This window comes from Chiloscyllium plagiosum, unplaced genomic scaffold (assembly GCF_037043375.1).
Source record: "Chiloscyllium plagiosum isolate Xiang-an unplaced genomic scaffold, Cpla_swu_hap1 HiC_scaffold_5, whole genome shotgun sequence".
Taxonomy (NCBI): domain Eukaryota; kingdom Metazoa; phylum Chordata; class Chondrichthyes; order Orectolobiformes; family Hemiscylliidae; genus Chiloscyllium; species Chiloscyllium plagiosum.
Window position 1 is genome coordinate 55,628,721 of NW_028270143.1, and position 17,850 is coordinate 55,646,570.

At 40.8% G+C, this 17,850-nt stretch overlaps 1 protein-coding gene across 5 annotated transcripts in view; it reads right to left on the reverse strand.

Moving 5' to 3' along the window:
* LOC122549888 (tyrosine-protein phosphatase non-receptor type 3-like) overlaps window positions 1-17,850 on the reverse strand; it is a 221,382-nt gene that overhangs the window by 110,769 nt on the left and 92,763 nt on the right. For 4 of the 5 annotated variants that reach the window (XM_043690067.2, XM_043690066.2, XM_087987184.1 and 1 more), the window contains exons 10-14: window positions 17,542-17,630; window positions 15,675-15,738; window positions 10,281-10,453; window positions 7,580-7,714; window positions 1,436-1,618 (exon numbers count right to left, since the gene is read on the reverse strand). In XM_043690067.2, the coding sequence (XP_043546002.1) occupies window positions 1,436-1,618; window positions 7,580-7,714; window positions 10,281-10,453; window positions 15,675-15,738; window positions 17,542-17,630 (644 nt within the window). The remainder of the gene's footprint in view (window positions 1-1,435; window positions 1,619-7,579; window positions 7,715-10,280; window positions 10,454-15,674; window positions 15,739-17,541; window positions 17,631-17,850) is intronic. The other variant, XM_087987187.1, reaches the window with a different exon arrangement.

A 17,850-nucleotide genomic window follows, 5' to 3' on the forward strand; every position in this document is an offset into this window, starting at 1 on the left:
AGGCAGTCCAAATCTACTATTTTTCAGGCCTTTAAGCGACTGCATGACAATGATGTTTCCTATCAGCCTCTACACAGTAGAATGAAAAATGTTACATCAATGAGGTGTTACCTTCACTGAGCGAGAGGGAAGAAAGTCTGACTGCATATACAGTATGCTGCTAAGGAAAAAAAAACATTCAAACTTCACACCATGTTTTAATATAACACCGAACATTTCCTGTTAATGATGAATGATGGAAGAAGCAGCATCCACACAAGAACAGTATGGCTTCCCTTGTTTACGATCAGATCAGTTATCTGAACAATGCTACATTGTTTGATAATGGTCTGCCAGTCTTTGGAAACTACAGGGCAAAAGCGACTACTGCAGATTACAGTCAAGCGTGTGGTGCTGGATAAGCACAGCAGGTCAGGCAGCATTCAAGGAGCAGGAAAATCTTGATGAAGGGCTTTTGCCTGAAACTTCAATTTTCCTGCTCTTTGGATGCTGCCTGCCCTGCTGTGCTTTTCCAGCACTACACTCTTGATTGGAAACTACAGCCTATACAACTGGCCATGATATCCAGTGACTGTTTTTTTTTTAGAAAGTGAAACCTGTGGTGTTGCTTCAAACAAGGTACTAGGATTTCCTTTCAAGTGGTAATAGTCCCTGATCGATCTTATTGTTGGGCATTTTCAAGCCAGTGGGTTATACCAAAATGTGAGGCCCTCTAGTGTCACCATCGACTATATTCATTGTGCATCACCTTAAGTTCCCTCGTGAAAGGCTGCAGAAGAAAACCATACCAAATGCAAGGACCACTACTGGGCCTCAGCTAGTTTCAATCCACCTGAACAAATCACACCTAGGGACTGAGTGTAATACATCAAGGTTTGCTGAAGAGACAAAGTGAGGAGGGCAATAAGCCTGAGGAGTACATAAAAAGACTATAAAAGAACAGTTAAAGGGAATGGGTGTTTTTTTTTCTCCTGAATTCAAGGGCCTCAATCATTCAGATGGCTCCAGTAGTGAATTTTGTTAACAGGCTGGAAGTCAGACTATGATTGAACCTGAAGTTTGAAGCAGGATATTTCCCTCATGTCCCAAATCTACAGAGGCTAGAATTGACTCTGAATGAAAAGATCACTTAAGTATTAAGTAAATTGAGAAGCAGATCATTATACTGAAAGGTTTCCAGCCTGTTGAAAGAGAATTTGAATAACCAAAATGACTCATTGTGATGAAAAAGCCAAAAGATTAAACTGACATTCTTTATTTGGGTCAAATATTTTTTAGGGTTGATCGAAAAATTCTGAAAGATTATTAGAATGTCCAAGATTAGGCATATACGGCTATGTGATAAATATATTATAATCCTATGATTTATGGCTTTCTCCATATTTAAACCAACTGTCAATTCTGTACCATTTAATCAAACTCCTAAATAACATACCAGCTGTGTGATGAATGTTTCGGACAGGCCTCCACATCCTTTTTATTTTCAAAGGCTGGAATGTTTGCCTTGTAGTTATAAAACACTTCTTCACTTTCTGTGATATATGCCATCTCAGTAGCAAGGTTATCTACAGAAGAATGTCTTGGCTTTTGAGCATCATGTCTTAATCTTGGGCTTGGCCTATTGGTAGAACAAAGGAGTGAAGCCTTTATTAGTTGAATAGGTCATTTGATAGCATAAATTTAATACTGTACTCAAATATATTATGTATTTAAAGATTTCAGAAATGTTCCGATAAAAAAATAAACTTGGAACATAAAATTTCCTGTCTCCATCTCAGCAGGAACAGGATCAGTGGTCAGTGCATTTGTGGGTTGCAGGTATACCAAACAGGTATGCTGTTTTGGAAAATGTAGGGGTGATGGATTCTCAGGGGAACGTACAACAAACAGCCAAGTTTCTGGTATTGAGACTGGCTCTAATGCAACGAGGGGTATGTCGGCTTCCAAGAGATCAATTGTGTCAGGGGATTCTGTAGTCAGAGGTACAGACAGACGTTTCTGTGGCCAGCAGTGAAAAAGCAGAATGGTGTGTTGTTTCCCTGGTGCCAGGATCAAGGATGTCTCAGAGAAGGTGCAGAATGTTCTCACGGGGGAGAGGGGCCAGCAGGAGGTCATTGTCCACATTGGAACCAACAACATTGGAAGGGAAAAGGTTGAGACTCTGAAGGGAGATTACAGAGAGTGTTAGATAGAATTTTAAAAAGGAGATCCTCAAGGGTAGAAATTTCTGGATTACTCCCAGTGCTATAAGCTAGTGAGGGCAGGAATAGGAGGATAGAGCAGATGAATGCATGGCTGAGGAGCTGGTGTATGGGAGAAGGATTCACATTTTTGGATCACTGGAATCTCTTTTGGGGTAGAAGTGACCTGTACAAGAAGGACGGATTGCACCTAAATTGGAAGGGGACTAATATACTGGCAGGGAGATTTGCTAGAACTGCTTGGGAGGATTTAAACTACTAAGGTGGGGGTTGGGACCCAGGGAGGAAAGAGATCGATCTGAGACGGGTACAGCTGAGAACAGACGTGAGTCAAATAGTCAAGGTAGGACTAATAAATTAAACTGCATTTATTTCAATGCAAGGGGCCTAACAGGGAAGGCAGATGAACTCCGGTCATGGTTAGGAACATGGGACTGGGATACCATAGCAATTACAGAAACATGGCTCAGGGATGGGCAGGACTGGCAGCTGAATGTTCCAGGATACAAATGCTACAGGAAGGATAGAAAGGGAGGCAAAAGAGGAGGGGGATAAGGGATAGCATTTTTTTGATAAGGGATAGCATTACAGCTGTGCTGAGGGAGGATTTTCCTGGAAATACATTGAGGGAAGTTATTTGGGTGGAACTGAGAAATAAGAAAGGGATGATCACCTTATTGGGATTGTATTACAGACCCCCAATAGTCAGAGGGAAATTGAGAAACAAACTTGTAAGGAGATCTCAGCTATCTGTAAGAATAATAGGGTGGTTATGGAGGGGATTTTAACTTTCCAAACATCGACTGGGATTCCCATAGTGTTAAAGGTTTAGATGAAGAGGAATTTCTTAAGTGTGTACAAGGCAATTTTCTGATTCAGTATGTGGATGTACCTACGAGAGAAGGTGCAAAACTTGACCTACTCTTGGGAAATAAGGCAGGGCAGGTGACTGAGGTGTCAGTGGGGGAGCACTTTGGGGCCAGCGACCATAATTCTATTCGTTTTAAAATAGTGATGGAAAAGGATAGACCAGATCTAAAAGTTGAAGTTCTAAAATGGAGAAAGGCCAATTTTGACGGTATTAGGGAAGAACTTTCAAAAGCTGATTGGAGGCAGATGTTCGCAGGTAAAGGGACGGCTGGAAAATGGGAAGCCTTCAGAAATGAGATAGTAAGAATCCAGAGAAAGTGTATTCCTGTCAGGGTGAAAGGGAAGGCTGATAGCTATAGGGAATGTTGGATGACTAAAGAAATTGAGGGTTAGGTTAAGAAGAAGAAGGAAGCATATGTCAGGTACAGACAGGATAGATCGAGTGAATCCTTAGAAGAGTATAAAGAAAGTAGGAGTATACTTAAGAGGGAAGTCAGGAGGGCAAAACGGGGACATGAAATAGCTTTGGCAAATAGAATTAAGGAGAATCCAAGGGGTTTTACAAATATATTAAGGACAAAAGGGAGAGAATAGGGCCCCTCAAAGATCAGCAAGGTGGCCTTTGTGTGGAGCCACAGAAAATGGGGGATATACTAAATGAATATTTTGCATCAGTATTTACTGTGAAAAAGGATATGGAAGATATAGACTGTAGGGAAATAGATGGTGACATGTCCAGATTACAGAGGAGGAAGTGCTGGATGTCTTGAAATGTTTAAAGGTGGATAAATCCCCAGGACCTGATCAGGTGTACCCGAGAACTCTGTGGGAAGCTAGAGAAGTGATTGCTGGGCTTCTTGCTGAGATATTTGTATAGTCATAGGTGAAGTGCCGGCAGACTGGAAGTTGGCAAACGTGGTGCCACTGTTTAAGAAGAGTGGTAAGGACAAGCCAGGGAACTATAGACCGGTGAGCCTGACTTCGGTGGTGGGCAAGTTGTTGGAGGAAATCCTGAGGGACAGGATGCACATGTATTTGGAAAGGCAAGGACTGATTTGGGATAGTCAACATGGCTTTGTGTGTGGGAAATCATGTCTCACAAACTTGATTGAGTTTTTTGATGAAGTAACAAAGAAGATTGATGAGGGCAGAGCAGTAGATGTGACCTATATGGACTTCAGTAAGGCGTTCGACAAGATTCCCCATGGGAGACTGATTAGCAAGGTTAGATCTCATGGAATACAGGGAGAACTAGCCATTTGGATACAGAACTGGCTCAAAGGTAGAAGACAGAGGGTGGTGGCGGAGGGTTGTTTTTCAGACTGGAGGCCTGTGACCAGTGGAGTGCCACAAGGATTGGTGCTGGGCCCTCTACTTTTTGTCATTTACATAAATGATTTGGATACGAACATAAGAGGTACAGTTAGTAAGTTTGCAGATGACACCAAAATTGGAGGTGTAGTGGATAGCGAAGAGGGTTACCTCAGATTACAACAGGATCTGGACCAGATGGGCCAATGGGCTGAGAAGTGGCAAAAGGAGTTTAATTCAGATAAATGCGAGGTGCCGCATTTTGGGAAAGCAAATCTTAGCAGGACTTATACACCTAATGGTAAGGTCCTAGGGAGTGTTGCTGAACAAAGGGACCTTGGAGTGCAGGTTCATAGCTCCTTGAAAGTGGAGTTGCAAGTAGATAGGATAGTGAAGAAGGCATTTAGTATGCTTTCCTTTATTGGTCAGAGTATTGAGTACAGGAGTTGGGAGTTCATGTTGCGGCTGTACAGGACATTGGTTAGGCCACATTTGGAATATCGCATGCAATTCTGGTCTCCTGCCTATCGGAAAGATGTTGTGAAACTTGAAAGGGTTCAGAAAAGATTTACAAGGATGTTGCCAGAGTTGGAGAATCTGAGCTATAGGAAGAGGCTGAACATGCTGGGGCTGTTTTCCCTGGAGCGTCGGAGGCTGAGGGGTGACCTTATAGAGGTTTACAAAATTATGAGGGACATAGATAGGATAAATAGGCAAAGTCTTTTCCCTGGGGTCGGGGAGTCCAGAACTAGAGGGCATAGGTTTAGGGTGAGAGGGGAAAGACATAAAAGAGACCTAAGGAGCAACTTTTTCATGCAGAGGGTGGTATGTGTATGGAATGAGCTGCCATAGGATGTAGTAGAGGCTGGTACAATTGCAAGATTTAAGAGGCATTTGGATGGGTATATGAATAGGAAGGGTTTGGAGGGAAACGGGCCGGGTGCTGGCAGGTGGACTAGATTGGGTTGGGATATCTGGCCGGCATGGACGGGTTGGACCGAAGGGTCTGTTTCCATGCTGTACATCTCTGTGACTCTATGACTCTAAGTGAAGATCTCCTAAGAGTACAAGCAAAGCCCCATGAGTTTTGGGAGGTATTCTTTTAAAGTCAGTTTTTTTAGGATAGGGAATAGCATCCAAATGTTTCTCAAGAGGGAGATATTTTCAAACTCTTTTTACTATCCACTCTTAGCTAGATTTTCTCTTCCTTCTTCTCGACTTGACAGATCTCTCTGATTGCCATGAAAATGTAAGACATCACTGTCATCTTTGTGGGGAGAATTAGGAACAAGTTTGGCCCATTGCCCTAACAATTCAAGATTACTTTTAACCCATCTTCATGGAAATTCTAGGCTATGGTGAGGTCTGCAGAGGATATCCCTGGTGCCCACACTTTTTATATGGAGATGCATTCCTTTTCAATGGAACCAAAATATATTTCATGAATTAGTGCTATGACAATATCTACATAAAGTAACTACATATAGTATGCTTTAAACATTTATTTGAATGAATAATTTAAGTCAAGCGCATCTTAAAACAATTACCATCACAAGTGGATTTAAATACAACTAAGAATCCTGAGAGGCAGTTCCCATTAACTGGACCCCACCTTGTGGTATATCTGTGGAATCTGTATATCGGTGGGGGTGTGGGGTGGGGGTGGGGGGGCAGGTTGGGGAGGTGGTGGAAGGCAAGAGCAAGTGAGAGCAAGGAGGAAGAGAAGGGAAACTAGCATGTCAAGTCTTTATAAATCCATTCAAATTAATTCCAGGAAATTCCACAATTGTTTATTTGAATAGCTTGATCGATCTGCGTAACCACCCGGTGAATATTTGGGAACTTGCAAGACAATCTGAAATTGCATGGTAATTGTAATACAAGTGTGCATTGTGATAAAGTGGAAGGGGATTAGATCTTTGAACAACGGTATGCAATCCAGTGAGAGATTTTAGTAATTACACTGAGGTTAAACATTCCTTTTATATCAATCTCTCTAAATACTATTCCTCTCAAAACATGGTACACAGGTCAAGCTGTACCCCTGACAACAGATAAATGGGGCTGTAGAATAGTTAGAAAACATTTTGAACAAAGGTTGTTTCTTTCAAAATTGTTGCAATTATTTGGTTACAATGGTGAATGAGTCATTTTTTGGACCCATTCTGTCCAATGGAATATCACACCACTGTGCAGACAGATGTTATACAAATAGAAAAATAAACTGTCAGATAGAGATATAGCTGCATTTCTTGTTATTCTTGCAAAAATCACAAGTTAAATGATTTTCTACCCATACTCCATTCTACACCGGGTGTTGGGTAGAATATTCTATCAATCTTATTAAGTTGATTTAAGTGGATAACTCAAATCCAGCCAAATATCGCATCAGAATTTACTGTTCTATAATTGTCTAATGCACTTTTTCCTATTTGCTTGGGGTATCTTAATGTGATAATTTTAGTTAATTGTCTGTGTCTTCGTGGGTGCTTAATTGTGGAATTTGAGATTCTAATCTTCATGTGGGCTCAGGTCCAAACATAGACTCCTACAACCAATATGCTCAGGGCCATAGTTTCTATCTTCAAACTTGTATAACTAATTTGTTAGTAATAGCTAATGTTCCACATTTAATTTCCGTCTGCTATTTATCCGAGCTGCGAGGGCGGGCTCTTATGGCAGAGGTGTAATGTTCCGACCTCTGAGTTAGGAGACCTAGGATCAAGTCCCACCTTCTCCAGAGATGTGTAGTAACATCTCTGAACAGTTTGATTAATAAATATCTATCCTCGCTGAGAAGACACAGTGGTACTGTCCCTGCCTCTGGATTTGAAGGCCGAGGTGTAAGTGCTCTCAGTGTGTTTCAACATGTCTGAACAGGCTAATTAAAAATAATTATTCTAGCTGAAGGGAAAGGCAGCTGACTGATTCTTAGGACTTAACCAATGTGACTTTATATTGGAGCTGTGCATTGGTTGAATGAGAAAATGTCATCTCTGGCATTTTATTTCAGCAAAATATGGCCTTTCAGGCACATACCCCAATGAAACTGGTATCTATCACATTTCCTGTCACACTTGCAGGACATATTAGAACACGTGTGTTATACTATTGTGCTGTTCTCTTTATTCTAGTTCCAAACGATAAAGACGTTAGCTTGCTATAATGGGATAAAACATTTTTGTTAAGTTATTTACCAATCGGGTGTAGATGGTGGAGAGCGCGAAGGCAGACTTCTGGTTTCCAACTGTTCAACTGATACAGACTTTCTTAATATTGGATTCCAGACCATGCCACCAATGACACGATGACAGAACTGATTGGTAATTGTCCTATGGCAAACAAAGATTAAAAACTTTAAATTGTGATTTTTTTTTAGTTTCATGTCCTTTCAAGGTAAAGAACAAATGCTGGAGAATCAAAACTTATTCACTCTTTTTAATATCAAGTTTGATTTAATACACATACAAAACCACCACCATGACCGCCTCAAAAAAAATCCTTGACTCCTCTATTTTCATAAATTCTAAATCATATTTACAATTTCTCTTTGCTCTCCAGGCTCCTTGGACATTTTATTTAGAACCCAAGCATGTTCCCTTCATGAAAGAACTTCATGCGTACATCCCTCAAATCAGGCTTCCTATCCTGTCACAGTACCAAAATACCTGTTGTCAAAATTTTTAGCTGAGAAGACACAGTGGTACTGTCCCTGCCTCTGGGTTTGAGGGCCTAAGTGTAAGAATGGACTATTCTTGTGTTCTCTGCCCCAGCTCCTTATTGCTGAAACTCTGGTTCGTGCCTTTCTTCCCTCTTGATATGATCACTCTTTATTCTAGCCAGCCTACTTCATCCTAAAAATAAACTTGGTTACCTAAACCTGATACGACTGTGATAAATGAAAACTATCCCTACTTGTGTTGCTTGCAGCTTTTGACACAGTTAATCACACAATCCACTTCTGCAAAAGCCTTTTTGTCATGACTCGGTTAAGTATGACTGTATTTGTCCTTCTAAACATTGAGAGAGAGTCACCTGTAATGCTTTCTCATCCCACTCCTAATTTTTACTTTTGGTGTTCCGGAGGATCTATTTTAACCTCCATATTTTGCATCTATTTCTGCCCTTTTACCTTCATTGAAAACGCAGCATCAGTTTCAGTATATATGCTGATAATATTCAATTCTGTCGATGTCTCTTTGCCCCTCTAAATGATCAGTCTACCTGTCCAATACACAGTGCAGGAGCAGAAACTCCCTCTACCTAAACATTATTATGTCATCACTCTTGCTTATCACCACAAACTTTGCTCCATTAGCACCTACTCAATCACATCCTGGAAACTGGAGGCTTAACAAGGGTGTCCACAAGCTCAGTGTTGAGTTTCTAACCACATAACTTCATGCACGTCACCAACTTCCAATTCTCCAACATTGTCTTACGTTGTACCTTAGGAAGGTGGTATTGACCTTGGAAGGAGTATAACATAGGCTTACAAAGAATGATTCCTGGATTCCATACATTATGTAATAAGACGATTAGATCAGATTACCTACAGCGAGGAAACAGTTTATTTGGCCCAACAAGCCCATGCCGACCCTCCAAAACGTAACCCAACCAGCACCATTCCCCTACCTTATACCATACCCTGACTCGTGCATCTACAACTATGAGCAATTTAGCACAGCTAATTCATCTGATCTGCACATCTTTGGATTGTGGGAGGAAACCGGAGCACCCGGAGGAAACCCACGCAGATACTGGGAGAACATGCAAACTCCACACAGATAGCCACCTGAGGCGGGAATTGAACTCGGGTCCCTGGCACTACGAGGCAGCAATGCTAACCACTGAGCCACTGTACCACCCCAATTATGCAAGTTAGATTACACCAATTAGGCCTGTCTTCTCTAGAATTTAGAAGGCTAAGGAGTGATCTAATCAAAGTCTTCAAGATATTAACAGGAAAAGACAAGGTAGGTAACAGAAACACTATTTCCATTGGTTGGGGATTTGAGAACTAGGAGGCTTAGTCAAAAACATTTGGGTCAGGCTAATCAGGAGAGATGTTAGGAAGCTCTGTGACAAAGGGTGATAGGTGTTTGGAACTCTCTTCCAGAAACGTCAGTTATTGCTAAATCAGTTGTCCATTTTAAATACGAAGTAGGTAAACTTTTGTTAATTAGAAGGTATTAAGAGATATGGGCCAAAGGCAGATATTTGGAGTTAGGCCAGAGATCAGCCATGATCTCATTGAATGGTCTAACAGGTTCAAAAGGCTGAATGGACTATTCTTGTGTTCTCTGCCTCAGCTCCTTATTGCTGAAACTCTGGTTCATGCCTTTCTTCCCTCTTGATATGATCACTCTTAAGTAATTCTAGCCAGCCTACTTCATCCTAAAAATAAACTTGGTTACCTAAACCAATACTTCCATGTCTGAACTAAATATCTCTGGTCTTATGTTTCTTTTCATGTGTTTTATGTTTCCACTAATTTGCCATGAACCGCAATCCAATGTTCTTGAAATGAAATAATCTGAAAAATAAATACAAGCATCCAAGTATATCTACATTGAAAACCTGTTTTTAAAAAGTACTGCAAAAGTAAATCTTTGTTCAAGACAATTTTGCATTGTTTGCTGTGCAATCAGGATGAATGCACGAACTAGGGCAAAAAAGTAAACAAAAATTGGGTAAAGATTACAAGGATTATTCACTCGACAATATCCAGAATGGACTGTTACTGATACTATGAGTGATCATGAAAGTCAGGACACCCATCAATTTAATGAATACAGCTCAGTATGTCACAACAGATATATAATGTTAGATGAATAAATGCACATCTCTGCAAACAGTTGAGATTACTTCTTAAAAGAATTACGAGTGCAAGCAAACCTGTTCTGGTTTCTGTGGCCGAGTGTAAAATAGTTTGAAAGCATTTTTTTCTCTTGAGGTAGTGGCTTCTTTGCTTGAAAGAATGTGTGATGTTCTACACATGATTTCCAAAGAATTTTACATGCTCTATAATTAAGCATATTAAATCCAATAACACACTCTTGAGATTCGTTCTGTCAATTAAATGAATAGATTAGCAAAGTTAGACATCTTCAATTATAGTTGCAGAAAGTTGTGTTGAACCAAAAATACTGAAAAAAAACCACATATCAACCACATAGAGTCATAGAGATGTACAGTGCAGAAACAGACCCTTTGGTCCAACTCGTCCATGCCGACCAGATATCCCAATCCAATCGAGGCCCATTTGCCAGCACTTGGTCCATATCCCTCGAAACCTTTCCTATTCATATACATATCCAGATGCCTTTTAAATGTTGCAATTGTTCCAGCCTCCACCATTTCCTCTGGCAGATCATTCTATATAAACACTACTGTATGCGTGAAAAAGTTGCTCCTCAGGTCTCTTTTATATCTTTCTTCTCTCACCCTAAACCTACGCCCTCTAGTTCTTGACTCCCCACTCTAGGGGGAAAAAAACTTTGTCGATTTATCCTATCCATGCCCCTCATGATTTATAAACCTCCATAAGGTCACCGATGCTCCAGGGAAAACAGCCCCAATCTATTCAGCCTCTTCCTATAGCATAAATCCTTCAACACTGGTAACATCCTTCTAAATCTTTTCTGAATCCTTTCAAGTTTCACAACATCTTTCCGATAGATTACATTACTTAACAGTGTGGAAACAGGCCCTTCGGCCCAACATGTCCACACCGACCCACCGAAGCACAACCCACCCAGACCAATTCCCCTACATTTACCCCTTCACTTAACACTATGGGCAATTTAGCATGGCCAATTCATCTAACCTGCACATTTTTGGACTGTAGGAGGAAACCGGAGCACCCGGAGGAAACCCACGCAGACACAGGGAGAATGTGCAAACTCGACACAGTCAGTCGCCTGAGGCGGGAATTGAACCCAGGTCTCTGGCACTGTGAGGCAACAATGCTAACCACTGTGCCACCGTGCCGCCCAAAGGAAGGAGTCCAGAATTGCACGCAATATTCCAACAGTGGTCTAACCAACGTCTTGTACAGCCGCAACATGACTTCCCAACTCCCGTACTCAATACTTTGACCAATAAAGGAAAGCAGACCAAATGCCTTCTTCACTATCCTATCTACCTGCGACTCCACTTTCAAGGAGGTGTGAAGCTGCACTCCAAGGTATCTTTGTTCAGCAACAATCCCTAGGACATTATACATTTGATGTAAGTCCTGCTAAGATTCACTTTTCCAAAATACAGCACCTCGCATTTATCTAAATTAAACTACATTTGTCACTCTTCAGCCCATTGGCCCTTCTGATCAAGATCCCGTTGTAATCTGAGGTAACCTCCTTCACTGTCCACGACACTTTCAATTTTGGTGTCATCTGCAAACTTATGTTCACATCCAAATCATTAATATAAATGTTGAAAAATAGTAGACCCAGCACCGATCTTTGTGGCACACCACTGGTCACAGACCTCCAGTCTGAAAGACAACCCTCCACCAGCACCCTCCGTCTTCTACCTTTGAGTCAGTTCTAATTCCGAATGGCTAGTTCTCCCTGTATACCGTGAAATCTAACCTTGCTAACCAGTCTCCCATGGGAAACCTTGTTGAATGCCTTACTGAAGTCCACATAGATCATTTCACCGCTGTGCCCTCATCAGTTCTCTTTGTTACTTTTTCAAAAAAAACTCAACCAAGTTCATGAGACATGATTTCCCACGCACAAAGCCGTGTTTATTATTCCTAATTACTCCTTGCCTTCCCAAATACGTGTAAATCCTATCCCTCAGGATTCCCTCCAACAACTTGCCCACCACCGACGTCAGGCTCACCAGTCTATAGTTCCCTGGCTTGTCCTTACCACCTTTCCTAAATACTGGTACCACGTTAGCCAATCTCCAGTCTTTTGGCACCTCACCTGTGACTATCGATGATACAAATATCTCAGTAAGAGGCCAAGCAATCACTTCCTGAGCTTCCCACTGAGCTCTCGGGCACACCTGATCAGGACCTAGGGATTTATCCACCTTTATGCGTTTCAAGACATTCATCACTACCTCCTCTGTAATATGGACATTTTTCAAGATGTCACCATCTATTTCCCCACATTCTATATCTTCCATGTCCTTCTCCACAGTAAAGACGGATGCAAAATACTCGTCTAGTACCTTCCTTATTTCCTGTGGCTCCACACAAAAGCTACCTTGCTAATCTTTGAGGGGCTCTATTCACTTTCTAGTTACCCTTTTGTCCTTAATGCATTTGTAAAACCCCTTTGGATTCTCCTTAACCCTATTTGCCAAAGCTATCTCATGTTCCCTTTTTGCCCTCCTGATTTCCCTCTTAAGTATACCCCTACTGCCTTTATACTCTAAGGATTCATTTGATCTCTCTTGTCTATATCTTACATATGCTTCCTTCTTTTCTTAACCAACCCCTCAATTTCTTTAGTCAACCAGCATTCCCTACACCTACCAGCCTTTCCTTTCACCCTAACAGGAATATACATTTTCTGGACACTCGTTATCTCATTTCTGAAGGCTTCCCATTTTCCAACCTTCCTTTCACCTGCAAACATCTGCCCCCAATCAGCTTTTGAAAGTTTTTGCCTAATACCTTCAAAATTAGCCTTCCTCCAATTTAAAACTTCAACTTTTAATCTGGTCTATCCTTTTCCATCACTATTTTAAAACTAATAGAATTATCATCACTGGCCCCAAAGTGCTCCCCCACTGACACCTGAGTCACCTGCCCTGCCTTAATTCCCAAGAGTAGGTCAAGTTTTGCACCTTCTCTAGTAGGTACATCCACATACTGAATCAGAAAACTCTTACCAAATTTCTCTCCATCTGAACCATTATCACTATGGCAATCCCAGTCTGTGTTTGGAAAGTTAAAATCCTCTACCATAACCACCCTATTATTCTTATGGATAAATTTGTAAGGAGATTTCAGTTATTTCTCAATTTCCTGCTGACTATTTGGGGGTCTATAATACAATCCCAATAAGGTGATCATCCCTTCCTTATTTCTCAGCTCCACCCAAGTAACTTCCCTTGATGTATTTCCAGGAATATCCTCCCTCAGCACAGCTGTAATGCTATCCCTTATCAAAAACACCACTTCCCCTCCTCTCTTGCCTCTCTTTCTATCCTTCCTATAGCATTTGTATCCTGGAACATTAAGCTGCCAGTCCTGTCCATCCCGGAGCCATGTTTCTGTAATTGCTGTGATATCCCACACCCATGTTCCTAACCATGCCCCGAGTTCATCTGTCTTCCCTGTTAGGTCTCTTGCATTGAAATAAATGCAGTTTAATTTATTAGTCCTACCTTGTTCTCGCCTGCTGATTGTTTGAATCACTTATTTTCTCAACTGTACCAGTCTCAGATTGATTCTTTCCTCAGTATCACCCTGGCTTCCCCACACCCACCACCGCCCACTCCACCACCGCCCACCAACCACCCCCCAAAAAAACTAGTTTAAATCCTCCCAAGCAGCTCCAGCAAATCTCCCTGCCAGTATATTAGTTTCCTTCCAATTCAGGGGTAATCCATCCTTCTTGTACAGGTCACTTCTACCCCAGAAGAGATTTCAATGATCCAAAAATGTGAATCCTTCTCCCATACACCAGCTCCTCAGCCACGCATTCATCTGCTCTATCCTCCTATCCCTACCCTCTAGTTAGAATTCACACAATTTCCTATATGTGACATGCATTGCACTATCTTGTACTACATTAAGTTTTGATGATTGCCTGGTTATGGATTATATTCTTTAAATTCAGATCTGTAAAAGTCTTTTCATAGAAATTTGGAACTAGTATAACATGAATTTCGGAAGCCAACTAATATCTTACTATTTCTAAGAACTAACCATAAAACACCAATATTTATAGAGATAAAGATACTGGATATTACACCACCCCCACCTAATACTCTGCTTCCTCCAACTTCACTGAAAAAATACCAGCTATCCAACAGTGAGAGTTAAAAGTTAATCCCACCCTCGTCCTGCAAAACGTCAGGACTATTGTCACATTGTCACGAGTTTGTTTCACCTTTCAAAGTTCACCTTTCGAAGTCTATTTATAAAAGATCTTTTCCATGATGGGACATACTACAATATACTTAGCTTGTGAAAACCTCATATCATTCAGCACTAGCAAAGTGCAGACATGCTCCTCATGCAGTAAATCCAACCCTACCAAGCAGTACTGATAACCATATATCAATCTCTTTGCAGCATAGTTGCTGCATATTTTCAGTTTTACAATTCAGAACGGATAATGTATAAAGAGTCATAGAGATGTACAGCATGGAAACAGACCCTTCGGTCCAACCCGTCCACACTGACCAGATATCCCAACCCAATCAAGTCCCACCTGCCAGCACCCGACCCATATTCCTCCAAACCCTTCCTATTCATATACCCATTCAAATGCCTCTTAAATGTTGCAATTGTATCAGCCTCCACCACTTCCTCCGGCAGCTCATTCCATACCCATACCACCTTCTGCGTGAAAAAGTTGCCCTTAGGTCTCTTTTATATCTTTCCCCTCTCACCCTAAACCTATGCCCTCTAGTTCTGGACTCCCCGACCGCAGGGAAAAGACTTTGTCTATTTATCTTATCGATGCCCCTCATAATTTTGTAAACCTCTATAAGGTTACCCCTCAGACTTCGACGCTCCAGGGAAAACAGCCCCAGCCTGTTCAGCCTCTCCCTATAGCTCAAATCCTCCAACCCTGGCAACATCCTTGTAAATCTTTTCTGAACCCTATCAAGTTTCACAACATCTTTCCGATAGGAAGGAGACCAGAATTGCATGCAATATTTCAACAGTGGTCTAACCAATGTACAGCCGCAACATTACCTCTCAACTCCTGTACTCAATAATCTGACCAATTAGAAAAAGCATACCAAATGCCTTCTTCACTATCCTATCTACCTGCGACTCTACTTTCAAGGAGCTATGAACCTGCACTCCAAGGTCTCTTTATATATATAAAATATGTATTAAATAAAAACTGCTCATTTGTTATACAAAAAGCACCAGCAAAAGTTCGCAAATGCCATCAAGTGTAAGCTGGCATTTACTTACTGCAGTTGCTGATCCCGTTATTATCACCTATATGGTATGAAATCCCCAAATGCTATCAAGCCGTATACACTCCCAACTTGCACAGCACATGAGATCTGCTATTCATCATGAAAATCTAATCAACTACACAAGCACATCTATTGATTACAATATAAATGTACAGTACTTACAGGTTTTTCCCTTAGCTGAATGAAGAAACGTTTCCTCTTGAAAGAAATCTTTGTTATATTTACCCTGAAAGAAGAATATTCTAAATATACCGCTATTTAAAAAAAAATCTGGAGTTCTGCACTACTGAAACTAAAGGTTTTAATTGGCAGAATGGCAAAAAGTATACAATACAATGTTTAGAACACTTAGGGGAAATTTGTTTTTAATAGAGTCAATCTTGACTTCATGCTATTGTGTAAAAATGATGAAAATCGTCATGTCTATATTACGACTCTCCTGATTTTTATTGAGCAATAACTTCAAATGGAATAAATCAGCAAAAATAAAAATCTGACAATGGTTATATTGACTATTTTATGACAGTTCTGAGAAATTTATTGTTTGAAGTGGTAACAAGTAGGCTAGGTAAAGGAAAAAGTTAAAAATCATATAACACCAGGTTATAGTCAAACAGGTTTATTTGCAAGCTGCTCCGAAAGCTAGTACATCCAAACAAACCTGTCAGACCTTTACCTGGTGTTGTGTGATTTTTAACTTTGTCCACCCCAATCCAACACTGGCACCCCCTCATCATAGATAAAGGAGATAAGGATGTAATACATTTCAATTTCCAACGTGGCATTTGATAAGATACTACACATAAAGCTCCTTAATAAGTGATAAGCTATGGTATTGGGGGTAGTACATTAACAAGGACAGGAGACTGGCTAACTAATAGAAGATAAAGTTGGGATAAGGGAACATTTTCACAATTGCAATTTGTTATGAGGAGTGCTGCAAGGATCAGTGCTGTGGCCACAATTTTTAAAAATATATATTAGTGACTTGAATGACGCAAGTGAATATATTCTAGCCATTTTGTGGATGACACAAGAACAGGCAGGAAGGCAAATGCTGAGGATGACACCGAATCAACAGTGGAGTATAAGCAGGTGAAATGAGTGGGCAAAAGCATGGCAGATGAAATACAATGAAATAGTTGGAAAATGTGAGGTGATGCACTTTGGCAGGAAGATTAGGAGATTGTTGTTTAATGGTGGTTGGGGCAGGGTGAAGAGACAGAGACTGCGACAAAGAGACTGCAGCAAAGCCAGAGGGAGAGGGGCAGAGAGACACACTCCCACAGACAGCCGGCAGAAACTTGCAGCACACAGGGATTTGGCATTCCTCATGCAAAATGTTGGCACCCCAGTTCAGCGTATAATAGGAAAGGCAAATAGAACATTGTCCTTCATTTCAAAGGGAATAGAGTATGAAGGTAGCAAAGTCTTTCTAAAGCTATAGAAGGCACTAATCAGACAACACCTAAATTATTGTGAATAGGTTTGGTTTCCTAATCTGTGGGAAGATGAATTGGCATTGGAGGCAGTCTAAAGAAGTTCACTAGAAGATTCCAGGTCTGGAGGGATTTGCTTATGAGGAGATATTGAGTAGATTGAAGTATAGAAAAATGAGGTGCACCCTTATTGAAACATGTCAAATGCTCAAGATTCAACAAAAATTGGGTATGGGATTTACATGGGAATGGGAGAGGCCAGTTGTTGCATCAATTTATTTTAAATTACAGCACACTGGAGGAAGCGACACGTAATAATCTGAGAAGAGATGTTTGCCCCCCATGTGACAAAAATCAATAATAAAGGCAAAATAAATGCTCTTCAATGCAAAAGCCAACTGTCTGCATCTCTCTTCTCCCCCACCACCAGCTCACAAAGCAAAGACATAAAATGTACTCTTAGAATGGCCTAAAAGTACTCCTTTCAAGAAGGTACTGTATTCAGATAAACAACTAAATATCTGAAACTTAAGGAATATTCATACCATACCGTGTCAAGTAACACAAGCCAAATAACTAAGAATCATTACCAGGGATAAAAACTGATTCGAGCCATATTTCGATAGACACGCAGTCCTTCAGAGGATATCCCAATCTTTATTTCTAAATTGCCTTGATCCTAAAATAAATAAATGAGTAACTCACAACAATATGCCCAGGTCTGTAAGGAAGGCAATGTAGACAATATATTGAGTAGATACAGCAATAAGAATTGAAGAGATTTGAGCACATCATACCTTTTCATGAGGAAGTCAATTTCTCAGATAGGATAACACTTGACTCGGTGGTTTTCTTTAGACTGTTTGAGGTTTTTTTTTAAAATTATAGCGGGGATGGGG